Genomic DNA, 21,853 nt, shown 5'->3' with positions numbered 1-21,853 from the left:
CCTGTAGGAAATTAATTATTTGTTTAGGGAACAGGAGGTAAACTGGCTGAGTTTGGTGGGGAAAGATCTAACACTGCAGGAGAAGCACTTGCAAAATTGTTAAGCTAAGACACAGACCCCTAATGGAAATTGAAACAAATAAGTGCAATAAATGCTAGGATTTAGGTTCGTGGCCATGACACCAGTGGGCATACATATAATATCATGGTACCCCACTGGGAGGGTTGTCATAGGGCCCGATTCACAGAACTAATTGATGACAAAATCCTAAACTTACTACTTTTGGTATTCACAGAAGGCATTTAGTAGTAGTAAAGTTAGGATTTTGTCTTAAGTTTGACTCAAGTTTGACTTAAGACAAACTTAAGACAGACTTAAGACAGACTTAAGTTAGGATTTTGTCTTAAGTCTGTCTTAGGTCTGTCTTAAATCTGTCTTAAGTCTGTCTTAAGTTTGTCTTAAGTTTGTCTTAAGTCAAACTTAAGACAAAATCCTAACTTTACTACTACTAAATGCCTTCTGTGAATACCAAAAGTAGTAAGTTTAGGATTTTGTCTTAAGTTAGTTCTGTGAATCGGCCCCATAGTCATATGAGGTACAGCTGAGACAGGGACACGCAGAGCAGATGATTACTCAGCTGTCGGTGAATTCGCACACATGCATGTGCATTATGTGCAGCATCGATTCAGTATTTGAATAGAGACACACCTAGACTGGATGGATTATGCAATGCACAGGTGGAATCCAGCCCAACCCTTCCAGAAGTGCCAGAAAAAAAGACTCAGCCATCTTCTTCCCTCCTTCACCAAAAGCGTCAAATGCTCCAGGGTAAAGGTAAACACTAGACAGGAACGACCAGATGTTGCCAGAGGAACAGGGGAGAGAGAGAGAGAGACAAAGAGTGAGAGAAGGAGAAAGAGAGGGAGCGAGAGACAGAGAGTGAGAGAAGGAGAGAGAGACAAAGAATGAGAGAAGGAGAAAGAGAGAGAGCGAGAGACAGAGTGAGAGAAGGAGAGAGAGAGAGAGAGAAAGAATGAGAGAAGGAGAAAGAGAGAGCGCGAGATACAGAGAGAGAGAGAGAAGGGGGGGAGAGAGAGAGAGAAGGAAGGAATTCACCAAGAGCTTGCAGAATCCATCTGTTCAGACATCTATCAATGTCACTCCCCAGCTGCAAAGGCAATATTTATAAATCAGGCTTCAAAACTGGTTTCAAATGTGTACAAAGAAACAGATGGGCCTGAGATAGCAGTTTGTCACCGCTGATACCAACTGAGAGGGGATTCCAGAGAGGGAGAGAGGGCACAGGAGCCATCTAAAGCGAGAGGGAGAGTGGGAGGAACATAAATGTAGACTTAAAGACACTTAGAGGGAAAGAAATGTGGTTAAATGGTTAGAGCTGCAACACTGAAGCCTGGGGACCCAGGTTTGAATCTCAGCCTCATCGTATAATTCTGGGCAAATCACTTAATCTCCCTGTGTCCAAATGTGTCAAATGTATTTATGTAATTCCCAGTTGATGCCCACTATCTTGTAGACTTTCTTCCGACCCCCCCCCAGCCCCCATTTAATGTAATGTAAAGCTCCTTTGTTTCCTATCCTACCTAGATTCACCCTACACCAATGCATACATATCTAGAGGGACAGAGACCTAGAGAGTGACAGGACGTGAGAGAAATAGAAAAGAAAAACGTTTAATTAGACTGGTAGGAATGGGAACAGTGGGTGGCACAGACGTTTGAGGCAAGGCACATGTAGACAGAAACAGAGAAAATGAGAGAGGAAGGCACAAGAGGGGAGAGAATGGCAGATAGACAGAAATGTAGAACAGAAGAAAGAATAAAGCACAGAGCATCATGGAGAAAAATGAACCCAGCTGAAACATAAATAAACAAAGAAACTCCCCAAACATAAATAATAGTGCCAATGGAAAGATATGGGGCTACTACTAAATACTGGTAGGACAAGCAGGGGTTCATCTGAACAAATCACACACAGCTGCCAGTTAGGCAGCAGATTAATAGAGCAGGTGGTCACCAACAACCCTCCATGCATACAAAGGCATTCACCACTAACCCACAGATCCACCGAAGTCACCACTACTAACGAATCATATTTATGGATTAATTTGAAGTAAAACATAATGGATGCCAAAGATCAAACAGTTTCCACAATTTCCCATTGAAAAACAATGACAGAGACACAGAAAACACCAGTGGTAGCAAATCCTCACTAGTGAGGAGACAAGGAGAAGTCAAAATCTTCCAACTGAGAGACTGTAGACTAAATCCAGGAGCCACTGAACACACTCAATGGACATTATAAATAGTCTCAAGGCGACAGCCTATGCATCACAACTACATAGCCACATAGGGTAAAACACAGCCTCCTTGGTTCAATTCATTGCAAAACTCTACACAATAAACTAATGAAAAGCAAAACAAAAAAAAACATGAAAAGATACACACTGCTGACAAAAAAGGAAAATAATATCTAAAACGCATTCACATTCCATTAAACTGAAGAAACCCTTTTTTTCGCTCTGCTCCTAGGCTTAATGTAATAATGTATGCTTGAAGAAGGAAATTCGAGAGCATGTAAATAAATAGCAGCTAAAACTGAGGAGCCTTCGCAAGCAACTTTTGTGGCCTAAAATAATTGGCCAGAACATTTCCAATAGTGTTGAAGAAAAGTAAACCGGAAGGGTTAGGTCCTGGTGCAGTGCTTAATTTGTGAAAACTTAAGTGCCAGGGCCTAAAGTATTTCACATGGGCCAACTGCTGCCGGCACAACCCACAAGTCACTTTAAACTGCATGCTTAAGTCTGAGATTTATTATTTTTTAAAGATATATTGAATAGGTAAATGCTCCACTGATGAACTTTGCTTAAAAATACGCACACAGATACATCTGATACTTACAAATTAAGCACTGTCCAGGTGCTGCCTGGGTTTAATAACAAATTTACCAGTTTGACACAATAATACTTAACATCAGATTTGGTATGGAAGAAATAACTCTCAGGTTTTTCATGAAAGTGACCTACATGAGAAGCTGCCCCTTTACAAAAAACCAATAGTCAAAACAAAACAAGGAATTATTAGAAGAAAAATAGCTGTTTTCTATTAGCTAGCTCAAATGATTGTGTCACATTGTTCTAAACTTTCAGTTTCGTTGGTCTTAACACAAAAGGTTGCACTCTGCTTTCAGAAAGCCACACTTCAGAATGTGCTGTTCTATTGACCATAGTTTTTTAATATAATAGGATCTGAGTGCACACTCTTGACTCCAGCAGGCCCCAAAACACAAAAGGAGGTCTGATTAGTAATAGAATACAATACTTCAGAAGCAAAATGAGTTAAAGAATGCTTAACAAGTATGCAATAATTTCTGCTCCAAATTATACAATTTAACCAAACTTGATGAAGCATGAAAACCAGGCCCTCAAAGACACTTACAAGCAGCAAATTCGGAATCATTAGCACAAATCGACAATATAAAAGGTGTGTGAGAGGAGATTTTATAGAGGGCCAATGAAAATCCTCCCAAACAGAGTACGGACAAAAATAAGTTATTCCAAACTTACCTTTTTGTTTTAAAATCTCGATGAAAAAAGCTGGATGATCAATGGGATATCCCTATTACAAGGGTTGAAGACCCTCACCCACCGATAGTGGTATGCTCCACCATCGGGTATGCTCCTCATTCGGATCAAGTAGCATCCTTGTCTGAATGGGCTCCTATCTGCAGTCTTAAGACGTTATTTTATTGTATAACAATTAGGTACTCTTGGACTTTGGATCCAATTTCTGTTTCACTGAAATAAAATTACCTGGCGAACAACTGATAAAAATGTATTGATGATGTCACTGGTAAGTTTAAAAAAATTGGAGAAGTCTGTTTTGGAATACATTCAATCATACATCCCTAATGTCATCATGTTTCGGCCAGCATAAAAAGTCCTAAAATGGGATTTTGGACTTCTTCAAGTACTTAGATTCCCTCAAACATTTTTCGTACCCTATTGTTATTTAGTGTGTAATATATGATGTAGGATGTGAGAAAGTTGAGAGAAACAGAAACAAAATATTTCTGAAAGTCAAAACTGATACCTGCTGTCTCTATTCGGACCATCAATGATTCATACCCTACCATACCCTAACAGGGTTGTATGCCTCCTGGAGGGACAGCAGTGGTATCGACATGTAGTCAAACAGTCGTCAATGGATGATATTGACATAGAATCTGATACTGTCACGATCTCCACCAAATGCTCCACAAAGTAGTTTTTCTGTAAATCAGTATTGCATTTTCTTGAAACCTTTAAAATAAATTAAATTAATGTTGCAAAGATGTGCTTTAGTTTTCTATTTAAGAGTAAGTATAAGTATGTTGAGTAGAGGATAGATTGAACCCCCCATGATTGATGGATCAATATTTGCAGGTTTGCCTGGAGAAATCTGGGTAACCAGCAATTATCTGTATGTCAATCGGGGCTCCGGCATTTCCCGAGGAATGTAGAGCCCTATTCACAAAGGTTGTAAACATATGTTTATGGCAGCATTTATCTTTCCTTTGCCTGCCAGGATTTCACAATGGATTCATAGTGGGCATAAACCCATTTATGAGGTGGGCCTCTTGGCCATGAGTGGGGATATCTGTGCTGCCACAAATCCCACTCAGGCATGAGTTGCCTTGAACGTTTGGGAACATGCACAAACATGTACTTTTGTGGGCATTTCCAACTTTCAATCAACCCACTTTCCAAATTGGAAAGAGTTATAAATTTACTGCAGCAAAGATCTGGCATAACTCAGGTTAAATGTTGGAAAGTGAAAGGAATCACCCGCAAATTTGCTAAAAGCGTCTGGGAAGAGCTTTCTCCATGGGAAAATAGATTTTTATCTGTGAGGAAAAAAGTGCATTTCCACAGTGAACCTTATTCCCGAAGTGTAGAGCCATTCGCTATGGAGAACACCATACAGCAGAATTAGGCGCCCCCATGGAAAACCACATGAACTTCCTGGGAGCATTTGTAGAAACCTGCACCTAATGCCTGAATGCAGATCTTATAATCAATCACTAATGCACAGAGGATCCAAGGCGTCTCATCTTCCATAGTGTCATGTGTTCATTGTTTTTTCATTAAAACTTCTTCATTTTCTTGACAGAGCTCCTTCCTGTTCCCTTATACTCCCTTCCAAGGGGCATATCAGCAAGCTGGCGATGAAAAATTATCGCCGCTTTAGCGTCCGTTTCCGGACGAATAGCGGCGATAATTTTATCGCTTAATCATCAAGGTCACACTAACGCGTGATTCCTTGCTTTAGCTCCCAAAGTGGGCGTTCCGTCCCAAAATAACTGGAGAAATGTCGCTAAGCGACATTTCTCCAATTATCAAGGGAATCTCTAACAGGCATAGCGATAAGAAAAGTAGCGCTAACCACAGTTAACGCTACTTTCCTTACGCCTGCTTTCACCCTGACTTAGCCATTATATCCAATGTAAGGTGGATATAATGGCTAAGTATGCCCTGCCTTATCAGCAAGCTAACGCCAAAATGTGTGAGATTATCGCTGGATTTCCAGCGATAATCTCACTTTTGGCTGTTAGCGCGAGGAATTTTATTGCTTTTGAGATCAGCGTTGCTGATAGCACGATATCTCAGCGATAAAATTCCACGCTAGCCGGCGATAATGATCCTAGTGCTAAGTGCGCTTAGCGATAATTATCACCGGCCCTTGCTGATATGCCCCTAAATTTTTTATTTTGTATAGACAGATATTAGGATATATCAGCAGATTCATGATTAAGAACCAGGCAGTACAATATCCCAAGTCTTTCAAGCTGATATGCTGAACTAAGTGAAACTTTTTTTTAGCTCATTTCATTTATGAGGGCAATATATGTCCCTTCAGACCCCACCCCACCTAACATTCGTCCAGTAATCGGGGGATGCTTCCCATGTCCTCTTACATCCCCCCCAAAAAATAATTTTGGTTCTTCTCAAATCATGTACTGGCAGCTGCAACAAAACTTTACAGTAATGGCTGGTGAATAAGGTCGTCCAGTCAATAGTTCAGTTCAAACATGCACACTCCGCACTGGAGAATGCAAATAAAAAGGGCCCATCTTCCATCCAGATTTTCGTACTTTTTTTAATTTTTCACCTGCTGATCCATCTTCGATGTGAATTTGCAAATTTTACAAATAAACTGACACGTTTGTAAAAAGAAAATCGCAATTTAACAGATTGACATCAAACTACAAAAAGAGCCTATTCTGAGGAACGTTCTACCTATATGATAATTTAGTGTAAATCCATGTAGTAGCTTTTTTCACTAGCACAAAGCACACATTCTTATGGGACTTAAGATGGAAGGCACGTCTTTTCACACTCATCCTTTAAATGTGTCTCCATTATTAGACCTGTTTGTTTGTTTTTAGGATGCTTGCAACAAAAATATGTCAGGAGATTTTCAGTTAATAACAAGGATATATTTACTTATAGGACTGAGAAGGATTCAAGAACAACTGTTCAAGAAGTGGATTTAAATTCCAAATACTAATCTGATTGGTTGAAAGAGTTGTTTCTTTCACCATGCTTGTGATTCTAGACCAATGAGAGTAATTTGAGAACCATCATTATCTGACTGTTGTCTTAAAACAACAACATGGAAGGAACACCTTGAAGGTCAAAGTGGAAAATTAAGAGGAGAATATTCTACAAGGCACATAAGAATAAAAGGTATTTTATTCGACTGAAAAATGTATACATCTGGATATTAAATTCAAGAACTCAAAACCAGTTCTCAAGTGCATTCAGGGATGCTTGGAGGACTTCAAAACAAGTAATGGGGAATCGTCAAACACACAAAAGATGACTGTACTGAAAAAAAGACTGTGATTAGTCTTCCTGCCTAGAAATTGTCGCATGCCTTGCAGAAGTGGGTGCAGGGGGTTGTATGTCAGAATATCATATAGAGAAATATTGTTTGATATGAATATCATGTCTCAAGTATCTTTTAAAATATATAGTTTCATGAGGTGCAGATTTTCACTGATTAACTGCAGTGGGGAAATATCCTGACAATGATATTCTGCTACCACACACCTGAGAGCATGACTGCATGACCAGGAGAGAAGAGTCTATTCTGCATCACCAAACTATTCTCATGGGCTGTGGACTAGCCACAGGGTGTAGCCAAAGGGCGGTGTCTTCGCCTTTTGCTGCAGTGCACACCGGAAGACAATGTCCAGTGTGCCTGTGGCCAATGGAAATAGTGCAGGTCCTGACCACAGGTATCCTCCTACGACCAGACTTGCTGGTCACATCCAAACGTTATGAGTAGTTGTAGGCTCTGTGGGCCTATGGAGTGGGTGCAAGATGTGACTGAAGGCTATAGACTCTGCATCCAAGCTGCTAAGATGAAAGAAGGTCAAGGATAGTGAGCAGAGGGCATGGCCAGTGGTTACATTCTGCAACCAGAACCGGCTGCACAGGGTCTTCAGACTTGATTTAATTGAATTCATGTATGCATTTATATATTTACTGATGATGTGAAATTGTCACACAAACTAGATCCCAAATTAAACTTATTAAAACAAGCATGCAACCCCACCTGAAAATGACCATGTATTATATTTAATCATACAAAGGACATGCAAGCATTATAAGATGGACATCTTCCTCCATTATTCTCATAGGGAGTGAAAATTAGCTTTTTTCCATAGGATTGTAATTGTAATTGTAATTGTAAAATCACTTATATAGCGCATGGCTACCCGTAGGCATCCCAGCGCTCTTGGAAAACAGAGACCCTAGGCTGATCCGATCTGCAATCGTACTATGAGCTGGTTCTTGGGAATAAAAAAGTTTTAAGTTTCTTCCTGAACTGAAGAAAGGTCTGTTCCTGCCTCAAATTACATGGGAGGGCATTCCATTCTCTTGCAGCTTGCAGAGAGAAGAGTCGACCGCCCGATCGTGCTCGTTTTGTTCTGGGAATGATCGCCAGATTATGTTCGCTCGAGCGGAGGTTAAGTTGGGGCTTGTAGGGACTTATCAAGTTTTCCAGAATGGAGGGACCTTCTCCATGCAGGATCTTGTAGGTTATGCATAGGGATTTGAATCGCACCCGTTCCCTCACCGGGAGCCAGTGAAGTGATCTTAGTGCTGGCTTCGCCGACATATACCGACTAGTTCCCGTCAGAATTCTGGCAGCATAATTCTGCGCCACTTGTAGGGTCTTAAAAGTGGAGGCCGGTGCCCCAAGATAAATCGCATTCCCGTAGTCAATTCGGGATAACACCAGAGACTGAACTACGGTTTTCCTTGCTTTTTCAGGAAGTTGGGGCAGGATTTTGCGCAGGGACTTAAGTATCCCATGACAGACTGCAGACGTCTTTCTGGCCTGCGTATCGAAGGACAGGGCGTTGTCCAGCCAAAAGCCCAAACTCTTTATTTCCGGCTTGGGCGATGGTCTGGCACCCATGCACGCCGGCCAAGCTAGACTTTCGGGAATATCCTGTTTTCCTAGGAGCATCAGCTCAGTTTTTCCTCCATTGAGTCTGAGCTGAGACACGTGCATCCAATTTACCACCACCTCCAAACAATTAGCCAAGTTGTTCGGGGGGGCATCTGTTTGCTGCAGGGAAAACACCAACTGGGTGTCGTCCGCGTAGCTTATTAGCTGGATGCCGAACGGAGTTACTAATTCCGCCAACGGGGCCATGTAAACGTTGAACAGTGTGGGGCTAAGGGACGACCCCTGTGGAACCCCACACTGTAACGGGAAAAGGCGAGAGCGGTTGTTTCCGTCAAACACTTGAAAATATCTTTCCTCAAGGAAGGATCTCAGCCATTCCAAGGCTTTCCCGGCTACTCCGATATTTTGAAGTCGCGCCAGCAACAGGTGATGACTTACCGTGTCGAAGGCGGCACTGAGGTCCAGAAGGATAATGGCCGCGCTGCCACCAGCATCCAAAATCCCTCTGGCCTCTTCTACCACCCTCAACAATGCCGTCTCCGTGCCTTGTCCCTTCCTAAAACCCGTCTGGGATGGGTGGAGAAGCTTGTATTTCTCCGGAAATGCCGCCAATTGAATATTTGTCAGTTTTTCGGTTAATTTCCCCATCCCGGGTAACAAGGATATCGGGCGATAATTCGCCAGGTCTCCTGGGTCGAGGTTCGGTTTTTTAATCAAGGATCTCACCATGGCCAGCTTCCATCCCTTTGGTACTGTAGCCGATTCCAGGGAGAGGTTGACCATCTTAATTACCGGTTTACTAATGGTTGGCAGTACCTGATTTAGTATTGCCATGGGAGCTGGATCTCGTGGGGATCCACTTTTTATACTCCTCATCGAAGAGGGGAGAAGCTCTTCCGTGAGGGGGGCAAACTCAGTGAGTGTTGGACAATCCGTTTTGTCGTCCAAAGGAGGTACCCTGTGATGTGAGGCCGAATCCGATACCGGGATCGTCTCGAGAATTTTAAGTATTTTCATCTGAAAAAAATTCGCCATATCGTCACACCTTGTGTCCTGCTCATCTGCTTTTATGGGGGGGTCTGGAGTTTTCGTTAGAAGCTTTACAATCTTAAACATTTCCCTAGGGGCATTGGCGGCGGATTCGATTTTATTCGCAAAAAATGCCGTTTTGGTGGTAGTGAGAGTAGTTTTATATTTCTTCAATGTGGCTTTGTAACTAATCTTCCTTTCCACACTGAAATCCTTCCGCCAATGGCGTTCTGCCCTTTTACATTCCTGTTTTAATGATCTTAACTCTGAGGTGAACCATGGATGTTTCAGCTCTCCCTTCCTAATTGTTGAGGATTTTTTCGGTAAAACCTTATCTAGGGAATGGGTAATCCACTGATTAAAACTGTTGACAGCCCCGTCCAGATTAGAGTTATCCAGTGGCTTAGTGCTTTCTAACTGTCCCTTCCACTCGTCCATGTTAAGTTTTGTCCAAGCTCTTATTAGTCCTCTATTTGAGGAGGTATTAGTGGTCATCCTGGAGATTTTCCAGTGAAAAGGAATCACCGAGTGATCCGACCAGGGGACAGGGTAAGGTTTCAGGACTGTTATATTCACCATATTGGTAAAAATGGGGTCGAGTGTATTTCCTGACTTGTGTGTAGGGCGCCGAACCTTAAGATTAAGGTTGTAGCTCTCTAAATCTTTTTCTAGGTCTTTCGCTGCCTTATCTCCTGACTTATTAAAGTGGAGGTTGAAATCTCCTAATAGCAGGAAATTCGTGACCGTGCAGACCCCTCCTATAACTGCCTCCAGTAGGCTTTCATGAAACCTGCCGAGGGGGCCTGGTGGTCTATATATCAACATCCCTGTTACTGAGCTCTCACATGAGGGGTGGAGGGTAAAATGTGTGCTTTCGCATCCCTGGATCCCAGTGTCCTGTAATCGACAGCTTATACTCTCCCTATGGATAATTGCAATCCCTCCTCCTGCCCTCCCTGGACGATCTTTGTGTTGTACTGTGTATCCTGGGGGCAGTGCCTCGACCAGATCTGGGCCAGAATGTTCCCCCAGCCAAGTCTCCACAAGAAACAGGACGTCAAGATCTCCGGAGGAGATGAAAAGTGAGACTTCCTCCTTATGTCCAGGCAGGGAACGACAGTTCAGTAAAGCCATCCTCAAGATCGTAGTCTGTTTAGACTCCTCGAAAACCTGTTCCGATGCTTGAAAAGGGCAATGATTACATGCTCGGTGGCCTTTCGTCAAATCTATCGTATGTAAGCATCGGGGAATGGTAGATCCCTTGAATGCTAGAAGGTCATCACGGGTATAAACTCTTACCTGAGAAGAGTGTCCAGGCCCGAGGCCCGATCGTGCGCGAACGGGCGCAAACGGGCTTTCCTCTGGCGCTCCTCCGGCGCTCATCAGGCGCTCCCGCTGCGCGTTACCGCTGCGCGTGCTCATGACCTGCTTATGAAGGCTCTCCTCCCAAGCGCGTGAGCGCTAGAGCGCTGCTGGCGAAAATGGCGCCGGGAAACGGCGCTTCCTAACCAAATATGGCGTCCTAGGTGATCCGGGGCCCGCTCTAAAAGTGGTGATTTAATCGCCAATGCGAACTTTTAAAATGCAAGTGGGGGGCAGCGTGCGCGATCTCAGCGCAGTTAAAATCCAGGTAAAAGAAATAATATTCAACCCAAATACAAAAATGAGGGATAGTTGTTTAAAATATATATTTCGCAAGCGCAGCGCGCTCCTGTCCTGTTGCAGTGCTATACAGAGCGGCAATACCCTAGGGGGGCACCTTGTTCCAGGATGCATCTCAATTGTAGGTAATAGCACATAATTTTACCTGACCCCAAATTAATTCCATTACATGTCCAACAATGCACCTAAACAACAAGTGTTTCTGGTTGGGGGCTTGAGTGGCCAACAAGTAATTCTGAAGTCAAACATTTGGACAGACTGCCAGTCTCAACATCCTTCCTTGTAGCTACGTTTTCCAATTCACATTTAAGTATAATTATCACTTTCAAAACTGAACTTTTACTTCACCAGCTACCCATTAGAATTGTCCACAATTTTATTTATTTATTTAATATTTATTTATTGTATAGTTTTATAGAGCGTGAGGGTATCAGAGCGCTTTACAGGATTAAGGGTGGTATACAAAGCGTTAGGAAGGGAGGGATCAATTGGGTAAAATAGGGGATACATTATACAAGAAAAGCATGCAGTCCAAAGTCCCGGCTACACGTGGGATAAAAACAGGTAGTAGAAGGCAGGCAGTCTCAACTCTTTGGGGGATGCCCAGGAGTGCAGGAATAGGTATCATCCGTAGAAGGGACCTTTAGCTGTGACCTCCGGCTCGAGCAATCTTCCTCTCAAAAAAACAAAATTGTTTTGGGAGATTTCATTTTCCAGGAGAGCCTGGTAAAGCAGAGGGTTCTGGTTCAATAATCATTTTTTCCTTAAACTAAGTGCTAAATAATAAGACATCATTTTTAGGATTTAAAGACCAAGTTCACATGAACTATGGCAACTGGGAGTGCAGAATTTTCCCTCTGGGCTATAGCCATGTAATCTAAATATGTAGAAAAGCTCCTTCCCATAACAAGCCCCAAACTTCGGCCTTACACAGCTGGCTACTGTTTCAATGCTCTGGGTCATATGGACTAGGTGCAAAACCATTGATTAGAGAACCTAAAAGATGTAATACAAAAACGTTTTTAAAGGGAAGTTAAATAGAAGATAAACAATATTTGTTAATAAAAAAACCTTGCAAACTCAGTGGACTAATAAACATACACTGTAAAGACTTTATGGTTACCAAACAAATCCTAAAAAACAATTAAATTAATTAGTGACGGTGAGCAAGACAATCAAAACAAAACCTAAAAACCATTGAAATTCACGAGTGATGGGGAGCAACACAATCAAAACAAAACCTAAAAACCATTGAAATTCATCAGTGATGGTGAGCAACACAATCAAAACCAAACCTAAAAACCATTGAAATTCATCAGTGATGGTGAGCAACACAATCAAAACAAAACCTAAAAACCATTGAAATTCATCAGTGATGGTGAGCAACACAACTACATGTCCCTGCTCTCCTATTCACCAGCCCTCCTCATGGTCAGCTTTTAGTTAATATTACTTGATTCACTATCCCACCTTACACCAATGTTCTTAATTGCATGATCCGGTCAAATGTCAGTCAACCTGTGTTGGTTTCCCTCGTGCATCAGAATTTTGAGTAACAATTGAGAACAAGCCTTATGCAATCAAATTGACTTTGACATATAAGGCAGGATTAGGGCAACATCTTGGTTAATGTACTTTTCCAAAAGTCTCAAGAACTAGTATTAACACTACATGATTCAGTAACACTCTAGGAGAAAACATTAGGCAAGATTAGGGAGCATTGCATTCCTCAATTGTTTATGTTGCCTTGAGAAATATTTTAAGGAAAAATAGGTTTTAAAAAGTTGATAAAGATCCCCATGTGTGCACAAACACCGAGTATACTTCCTAAATAGGAAGCTGCCTTGTGAGTACAAGCCCATACAAGCAACACGTGCCTCAGTCCCCTCGGTTGAGACAGAAAGAGATTCTATAAGAGAGTCATACATAAAGGAAAGGAATCTACAAAATGTGGGGGAGACACAAAGAAGAAGGATATGTTGGAGAAAAAAAGGATGGGAGGAGAAAATTAGAAATAATTAAAGAGAGTGACAGAAACAGAATTAATGAGGCTGACATAGAACCATCAAGGGGAAAAATTGACAAAAAAAATTAAATTTAAATAGAGAACTGAATGAAGAATGATCAAAGAGTAAATTAACTAGAGATATGGGATGAAAGACTGAAGACGGGCATGGATAGTGGCACTCACCTTTTATGTCCAGGAGAGTGAAGTGGCGGGCGCCAGACACCTCCGGGGATAGGGTAAAATAGAACTGATGACCGCCCTGTGGCTCGTCTCGGTCCACCACACTGATTGTCTGAATTAGCTAAAATTTGGTAAAAAGGCAAGAGGTCAGTAAGAATTCTATATTGCAGCTTAAAGTGAGTGAATGCTGGTGCAACACAGCACTGACTGGTATAATGATCTGAGCATGTAGCACCAGCGCACAATGCGTACCTCTGTAATACTGTGTTTACCTAATAACAGCTCTTATAGTGTGTACTATACTGAACAGTTCTTGATACATCATCTTGGGTGTGTACATGGTACCACACAGTATGTGCTATTTTGTGCTAAGTGCAAAATAATGCACTTTGTTTGTGTAACACATATAGAAGGGTTTCCTTGTAGGGTACTGCAATAAATATCCCACCATGCGGGATGCACATCAGAGGATTGTGTGAGCAAGTGACTGTGCACGTTAGGCTTGTGTAAGACATTGAGGCTTCAAGAAGGAATCATGAGCAAAAGACTAGGCAAAGAGTGGCTCAAATTCCACTGATTACCACTGGACACAGTACATTGAGGATGGGTCAACAATCTTGAACAATCTTGCATTACTCTTTGAAACAAAAGGTGGGGAAACTGAGGCTAAACCCAGATAAAATCAAATAGGCGAAGCAATAATAAACTCTAGTTAAATGGTGTAAGACCACAAACACTCTGTGGTTGGAACTGGTAAATCTGTACACGAGTATCAGAAGAAATATGATCAAAAAATATAACAACCTTTACATTAAATGATTGGCTGGCAAGCTCAGCGGCAGATTACCTGTAAATAAGCTTTCGATCAAGATCAGATTGCATCATTTGATGTAGTGACAAATTTGATATCTTGAAGAATGACTTTCAGAAAAACTCAAATAGATCAAAACTTGTTATATTTGGAAATATCATCAAATAAGGCTTGATACAACAAGGCTCTGTGACATAGAAGGAAAGTCAAATTAACCACTTTTGCATATGTTTAGGCCTAGCTAAAAAACATATATATTTTTTTGTTTTAGAAGTGGGAGGTTTTTGTACATGTTTTTGAAGGTTCAGTGTGCTATGTCTTTCATACAAGGATGAGCACAGCTAAGTGTTATTTTTGTGTTCCTTTACATTTTAATTTACTTCTAAAGTTCATCATCCATTCATTCATGGGCATTTTGGCACAAGCACAACAGTTGAATGCTGTAAGTAAAAAGTCCAGTAAATGGGTACCCTTTTTAACAATATCCAGCAATGCAGATAAAGGTCAAATGGCCTAAAAATGCTATTGAAGTGTGTATCATGATTCTGGGTAACCATTTTGCTTGCACCACATAATTTGATTCACTACCTTGTGTTAAGTGTTGCGTGGATGAGGTGAATGTGGTTTTGACATTCAGTACAGTATTTGGTTAGATAAATTGATCTCCCAGATGAGTGTGAATGCACATTACTTTTTGAAGATTTAAAGTTTTGCTAATGAATCTGATATAACATTTGAACCTTTGCAATATTACTGATCTAAAGTTATCCTAATCCAGTCATGGAAAGATTATGGTTCAATATCTTTAAATCAGCAACCAGTATTCTTGCTGTGTGCAGAAGCTGTAGAGTAAGTGAACCTTTGCAGAGTGATTTTTGTTACCCCGTGATAATGCCCGTGATTCTCTTAAAGTGGGATCAATGGCAACTTCTGCCTTAGGGATTAAAGACTTTATACTATATTTCTGCATTGCATTGATAAAGACAAATGTGGATCCACAGGTATTCTCACTCAGGGCAGGAACAGATTTAATCACCATGTCTGGGGAAACCACCTGAGCTCACCCTCAGTTCATCTTTGGCCTGTTTCTCCACCAGGGTAACGGAGTAAATTACTGCCCATTAGATTCATAAATGCTCGCCAAGCTGGTTGTCATTTATAAAGTGTTGGCAGAAACCGCTGTCATTGTGGTTCCTATTAATTCGCTGATTGGTGCAGGGCTCTGTAAACATGATGTAGCCTTGCACTAAACAGGTTTCTTCATTTTAATTTCAAAAATAAAATGTTAGACGATTTAAAAAAATATATATATTTATATATATATATTTTTATATATATATACACATCTATATCTATATATATTTATATTTATATATATATATATATATATTCACTGAAAAAACCATAGGTTTCACACATGTTATAGTTAGCTGGACATTTTACTGATAAAAAACCAATGAAATTCCCCCGTTATAATTACTGTAGGCAACTATAACTCACGCAACCGCAATCCTCTGCTGATGCTAATACTGTATTTAGACACTTATTTGCCCATGTCTTCTTCCATTAAATTTTAGCTATACGTATATTACAAATATTTGTTTTTCATAAAGACACATATGTCATCAGCAGAGGATTACGGTCGCGTGAGTTATAGTTGCCTACAGTAATTATAACGGGGGAATTTCATTGGTTTTTTATCAGTAAAATGTCCAGCTAACTATAACATGTGTGAAACCTATGGTTTTTTCAGTGAATTTGCAAGGTTTTTTAAATGCTAATTCCTAACTATAACGTGTGTGAAACCTATGGTTTTTCAGTGAATTTGTACGGTTTTTTAAATGCTAAGTTACTTTACGCCATTTGTGGCGTGCGCGCCCACTTAACGCAGTTCGTTCCGTGCGCGCACGGTGCGCTTCGCGCACCGTGCGCGCACAGTGAGCACGCGGTGCGCTTCGCGCACCGCGTGCCCACGTTACGCTAGATGGGCCATGAACGCACGATGCGCTTCGCGCACCGTGCGCACATGGAGGACATATGATGAGCATCGTTGTGACAGGTAAAATATATGTTTGGTACCGCAAAATAATAAAGCCATGCACAAAAGGTGCACCGGCGGGCACATTTTGCACACGGGGTGGGGAGAATGTGGATATTGGTTCTTTGTTTTTATTATTTATTACCGTACGCGTACTGTAAGCGTAATCGGCGAAATTTTCGAAAAAATTAAAATCGCCTTTTTTCACTTGGGGGATCGTTGGGGACTCCCTCGACATGGCTAGGTGCTTGGGAGCTGTGTAAACAGCCCCTTTACATGTTTTTGCCCTTTGTTTTTCAACCCCCTGTCAGAGTGCGAGAGAGAAAATGGCGGCTGCGGCTTCCTGGTTTCGACCGATTCGAATGTTTACTAAGATCTAAGGGCCAATCAGAATCGCGCTCGCGCACGTCACCGTACGCGTACGGTAAGCGCACCGTAAGCGCACCGTAAGCTGCCACAGATATATATATTGATTTAAAGGCTATTTTCTCAGAATCTACTGAACAGATTTACACCAAACCTACAAAAGGCACTTCCTTGACCTGAGGACTACCTCTCTGCCAAATTTCAAGTAATTCTGTTCAGCCGTTCGGGCTGTAGCTGTGTCTAAAGGTCCTATGGAAAAATGCATGGGAAAAACGCGTTTTGGGACCCCCCTTTTATCTCAGCCCCTGCTTGACGAATCCCCCCGAGACTTTCAGGGTAGGAGCGGAGCGGAGCGCCCCACCTATTTTGAAAAATTCGCGAGGATTCGTCAACCGGCGCCAAAGTTATTCAAAATAGAATGTTGCGGATTTCCTATGGAAACGTGGTCCTAACTATAACTACCTACTGGCGACCGCCAGTAGGTAATATATATATATATATATATATATATATATATATATATATATATATATATATATATCAACACAGATTGGAGTCCCAAACGCGCTCTCGGAGTCAAGAAATCACCAGGGAACGGGAGGTCACTTAGACACAGGTAGGTTTATTAACGTCATAAACCTGCTGCAACGCGTTTCACCCGCGAACGGGCTTGTTCACACAGCGTGTTCAAAACAAATGCCACATTACATACTGATTCGTGTAGACATAGTTGTCATAGAGAGAGGACTTCGTAGCTCCCATTCAAAGGTACATGTATCAGCAATTCGAGTTACATACAGCGCCATTTTGCACTCTGTTAGTATTACTGGTCAGTATTGTGAAATAAACATTAAATGCAAAAGCGAAACTACATCTTGGTCACCTTGGATGTCAATTCCTTATATACAGTGATTGACCATGAACAAGGCCTTGAGGCATGCGCCAGGTTTCTCAAACGGAGGAATATACGTTTTTTAAGTCACTCAGCCATGATCCTTGACATGATCAAGTTTTGCCTATGCAATAACTTTTTTATGTTCAATAATGAGATGTACAAGCAGACTCTAGGGACGGCTATGGGTACATGCTTTGCCCCTAGTTTTGCGAACCTCTTTATGGGAGCATGGGAGGAGGACCTTCACAAGAGCTCTACCCTCTGCGATACTTTAGCCAAGGTTGCTCTTTGGCTAAGGTATATAGATGATATTTTTTTCATTTGGCAGGGTGAAGAGGATGAATTGAGTCTCTTCATTCAATCTCTGAACCAGAATGATAAACACCTGACGTTTACAAGTACCATCAGTCATAAGCAAGTTAACTATCTGGACACCGAAGTTAGAGTTGTGGAGAACAAGTTACAAACGATTCTTTACCGCAAAAGTACGGCAGGCAACACACTGCTCCATGCCATGAGTAGCCACCCGGATAATTTGAAATGGAGCATTCCGTACGGAGAACTTCTCAGAGCTAAAAGAAATTGTAGTAATTTGACCGACTACCAGAATGAAGAAAAAACAATGGTGAAAAGATTTAGAGAAAGGGGTTACCCGCAGTGGGTACTCAAAAGAGCAATGGAAAAAATATCCAATGTTGAGAGAAACACTCTCTTACAAGACAAATTGAAAGAACACTTAGACAACGATGATGAATCTAACTCTGCACGCATGATTCTCACATTCAATGGGAACTCTGAACCTATAAAAAAGATTCTGACACAAAACTGGAAGCTTCTAAAAAATGACCCCATAATAGGTAACAGTATACCAGATAGACCGAAAATCACCTATAGGAGGGGCCGCACTTTTAGAGACCTGCTGATCCATAACGACCTAATATCTAGTACTGTCCCGAGAGGTATCAACATTCAAGGCTTCTTCCCATGCGGACACTGTAAGGCCTGTGCCAATAGTCGCATGGTGAAGGAATTCTGTAACACCAGTACTAATACTATGATCAACATCAACCAATTTCTTACGTGCAATACTACCTTTGTAATCTATGTACTGGAATGTCCATGTAAGTTAAGGTACGTGGGAAGTACAACACACATGGCGAAAAAACGTATTCTGGAACATATGAGAGCGATTACGAATAAAGACAAACAATATCCTATCGCTCGACACTTCGAAAGCTTTCATTTCTCAGATTACAAAAAATTATCCTATTATGGGATAGAACAAATCTTACCGAACAAACGAGGCGGGGACCGCATCCTACGTCTTAGGCAAAGGGAATCAAGAAACATCATTGGGATGTGTACCAGATTTCCAAATGGACATAACATGGATGAGGAGATGGCAATTCACTTACAATCAGATTGAATGTCATGCAGAAAGTATTGTAATTCCCTCTTCTTTACCTTAAAGTTCCCTTCACGCTGTTTACCATGCACTTTACCATGTTTTCCTCCTTGTGTTTTAATTAACCTGCTTATATGACCATAACCATGAGGTTTAATTATAATGTTCTCCTTTGGTTAATAGCATATAGTATTCCAGAGGAACAGAACATGCAATGTGCTGACATGTTTCTCACAGTTGAACTTGTTTTTGAACTTGACCATGTGTTTTTAATGACCAATGACTTTTCGCTGGCTCTCTCTCATTGTGCTTCTTTTCTCTCTTTTGTCTTGTTCTTTTGTCTGCAGGAGGAAAGGAAGGGACTGTTGCCTAGAGGATCCAAGGGGGTCCCTACCCTTTTCTTCGCTCTCATTTCCGGGCATTTGGCCTTGTGACAACTATCAAGCACTTGACTTTAAGTTGCGGTTCCGAGTATTTAACAATGAACTGAATCTTATATGTACCAATTAGAGATGTTAATACTCCAACCTTTCATTTGACCTCATGTTGTTTAAGAAACAAAGATGCACTCTTTTCTCCCTCTCCAATATGATTCCTTTTTTCTATATTGTTTGATTGTGGCCTACACTGATGGTGTTTAAGGAATATAGAGTGAACAGGGCAACTCAACTTGCCACTTACATAATTTGAGACCACATCTATCTGTTAGACGTGAGTTAGGTGTCTTGATCCCTGTTACGATAAGGTTATCCCTTTTGAATGGATCCCGTTGATTGCACTATTTGCATACACCTAGACACCTTTATACCTTTTACGTATATGACTGAAAGAATAGAATCTATGTTGTGCCACTATTGGGCGAACATTACACTTTTTGGTTTTACATGTTACTATTTTTACATCGTCTTATTTGCACTGTTGGGTCAGCGCCCCTTAGCATTTCCCTACATACTCTTTGGACATGCGTAGGTAAGGGGCAGCAAAGCGTTTTTTATTATAGACAGTCTCTAAGCCACTATTAGGCGACTACAATAGATTGTGTTTTCAACACGAGGCTGTATAAAGTTTTCCTTGTACAAAGTAAAAGTAACTTTGCCTGAGTCCAAGGCGCCACAATAGATGCCACGCTGGCAATGACACATAGCGGAGGACAACTTAACACTTTAATTTACGAATGATTACGCGATTTTTGGACCATGAATTTAGGTTGTGTGTCAATCTTACATTATTGCTCGACCTTGCCACACCGTTGTACTATTATTTAGAGTATTGGTTTTTACTGCGTACAATTATGAAATGCAAAGACTGTAATGCATTTAATGTTCATTTCACAATACTGACCAGTAATACTAACAGAGTGCAAAATGGCGCTGTATGTAACTCGAATTGCTGATACATGTACCTTTGAATGGGAGCTACGAAGTCCTCTCTCTATGACAACTATGTCTACACGAATCAGTATGTAATGTGGCATTTGTTTTGAACACGCTGTGTGAACAAGCCCGTTCGCGGGTGAAACGCGTTGCAGCAGGTTTATGACGTTAATAAACCTACCTGTGTCTAAGTGACCTCCCGTTCCCTGGTGATTTCTTGACTCCGAGAGCGCGTTTGGGACTCCAATCTGTGTTGATAAAATTGCCGGTTGTCTCCGCCGGTCCGCGCCACCCCTCCCATAGGGGCTTGAACTTCAGAAGGAGTAACTTTGTGGATTAATTAAATATATATATATATATATATATATATATATATATATATATATATATATATATATATATATATATATATATATATATATATATGACAAACAGTAAGGAAACGCCTATATGTTTTTGGGGCTGATGGGCATATAGCCAATTTTCTAACAGCACTTTCTCCATATGGCTGTGGAGAAGTTTGACCATGGCAGCGGTGAACAAATCACTGCCGTGGCCAAACTTGAGGTTCGCCTGCATCACAATTGGGCAGGTGGACCACTTTGTTAGCAGGGAGGGAACTCCATCACCATTGCAATGGGATTGCCTCTCTGTCAACATATAAATCGGGCCCTAAGTTTTCATTTCTACTTACTTAGATACAACTATTCAATCTCAAAAGCTGTCCAGGCTCAACACTGTTCTATAAGAATTGGCTGCCCTTTGTATCCACGCCCAATAGGTTTTTAAAGCAGCTGGTAGCATACATAAATTATGGTCTGGTGAAGGAGAATGACAGATGAAGAGAAAGGGGACAAGGTAAAACCTCAGCAAAAAGTAACTAGCATTTAATCTGAATGATCTTAATAACTTTCAGTTCATTTGTCTCCTTTTTTTAAAAAACTCATAGAGAATACATTTTTTGTACACATCCAGGAACTTGCCAATGGACACAACCCTTTAGAAGCAGGTTTTAGACCTGGAGCAAACACTGAATTGGATATCTTACCTATTATAGATGATTGCCCCTGAGAGGAAGTGAGTGGTGGGGTGGGGGAGTTAATCTGCCACCATTGACCATACCACCTTGTTCTCGAAGCTTAGTTTAACAGATTTTTAAGGTTCTAACCCAGTCAGCCTGTCATTCAACTTTCAATACTCATCATTAGAAACTAAACTATGGTGTCCTGCCTGGATCAATTCCATCTAGGCCAGGGCAAATTTGAATTATTCTGGTAAACTATGCAGTTTTTGAAATTTCTCTAAATACTGCATTTTTATTCAATTTAACATGCACCTCACATAAAATAAATCTTTCAAAATACCATTAGGAGGCTGGTGCAGACAGAAAATTATTCGCCTAGAGACAGTGTTGGCTTGAACCAGCCTCCTGTGGGTATCTCAAGAGTCTTTTTTAGAGACCTGCACGTTCATTTAAACAAATTGCATGTGAGGCACTTGCAAGCCACGATTTGCAATGAAAGCGCAATTTTGCACATTATCTCAACATTTTCATGGGATTTTGTGAAATTCCTTGAGAAAAAATAGGCAATTTCACACAGCT

General features: G+C 41.1%; 1 protein-coding gene across 1 annotated transcript in view; it reads right to left on the bottom strand.

Moving 5' to 3' along the window:
* CDH22 (cadherin 22) overlaps positions 1 to 21,853 on the bottom strand; it is a 1,590,820-nt gene that overhangs the window by 76,569 nt on the left and 1,492,398 nt on the right. The window contains exon 10 of the mRNA XM_085619354.1: positions 13,366 to 13,483. Coding sequence (XP_085475480.1) covers positions 13,366 to 13,483 — 118 coding nt within the window. The remainder of the gene's footprint in view (positions 1 to 13,365; positions 13,484 to 21,853) is intronic.

This window comes from Triturus cristatus, chromosome 7, assembly GCF_964204655.1.
Source record: "Triturus cristatus chromosome 7, aTriCri1.1, whole genome shotgun sequence".
NCBI classification, from domain to species: Eukaryota; Metazoa; Chordata; class Amphibia; order Caudata; family Salamandridae; genus Triturus; species Triturus cristatus.
This window is presented reverse-complemented; position numbering and strand designations above follow the sequence as displayed.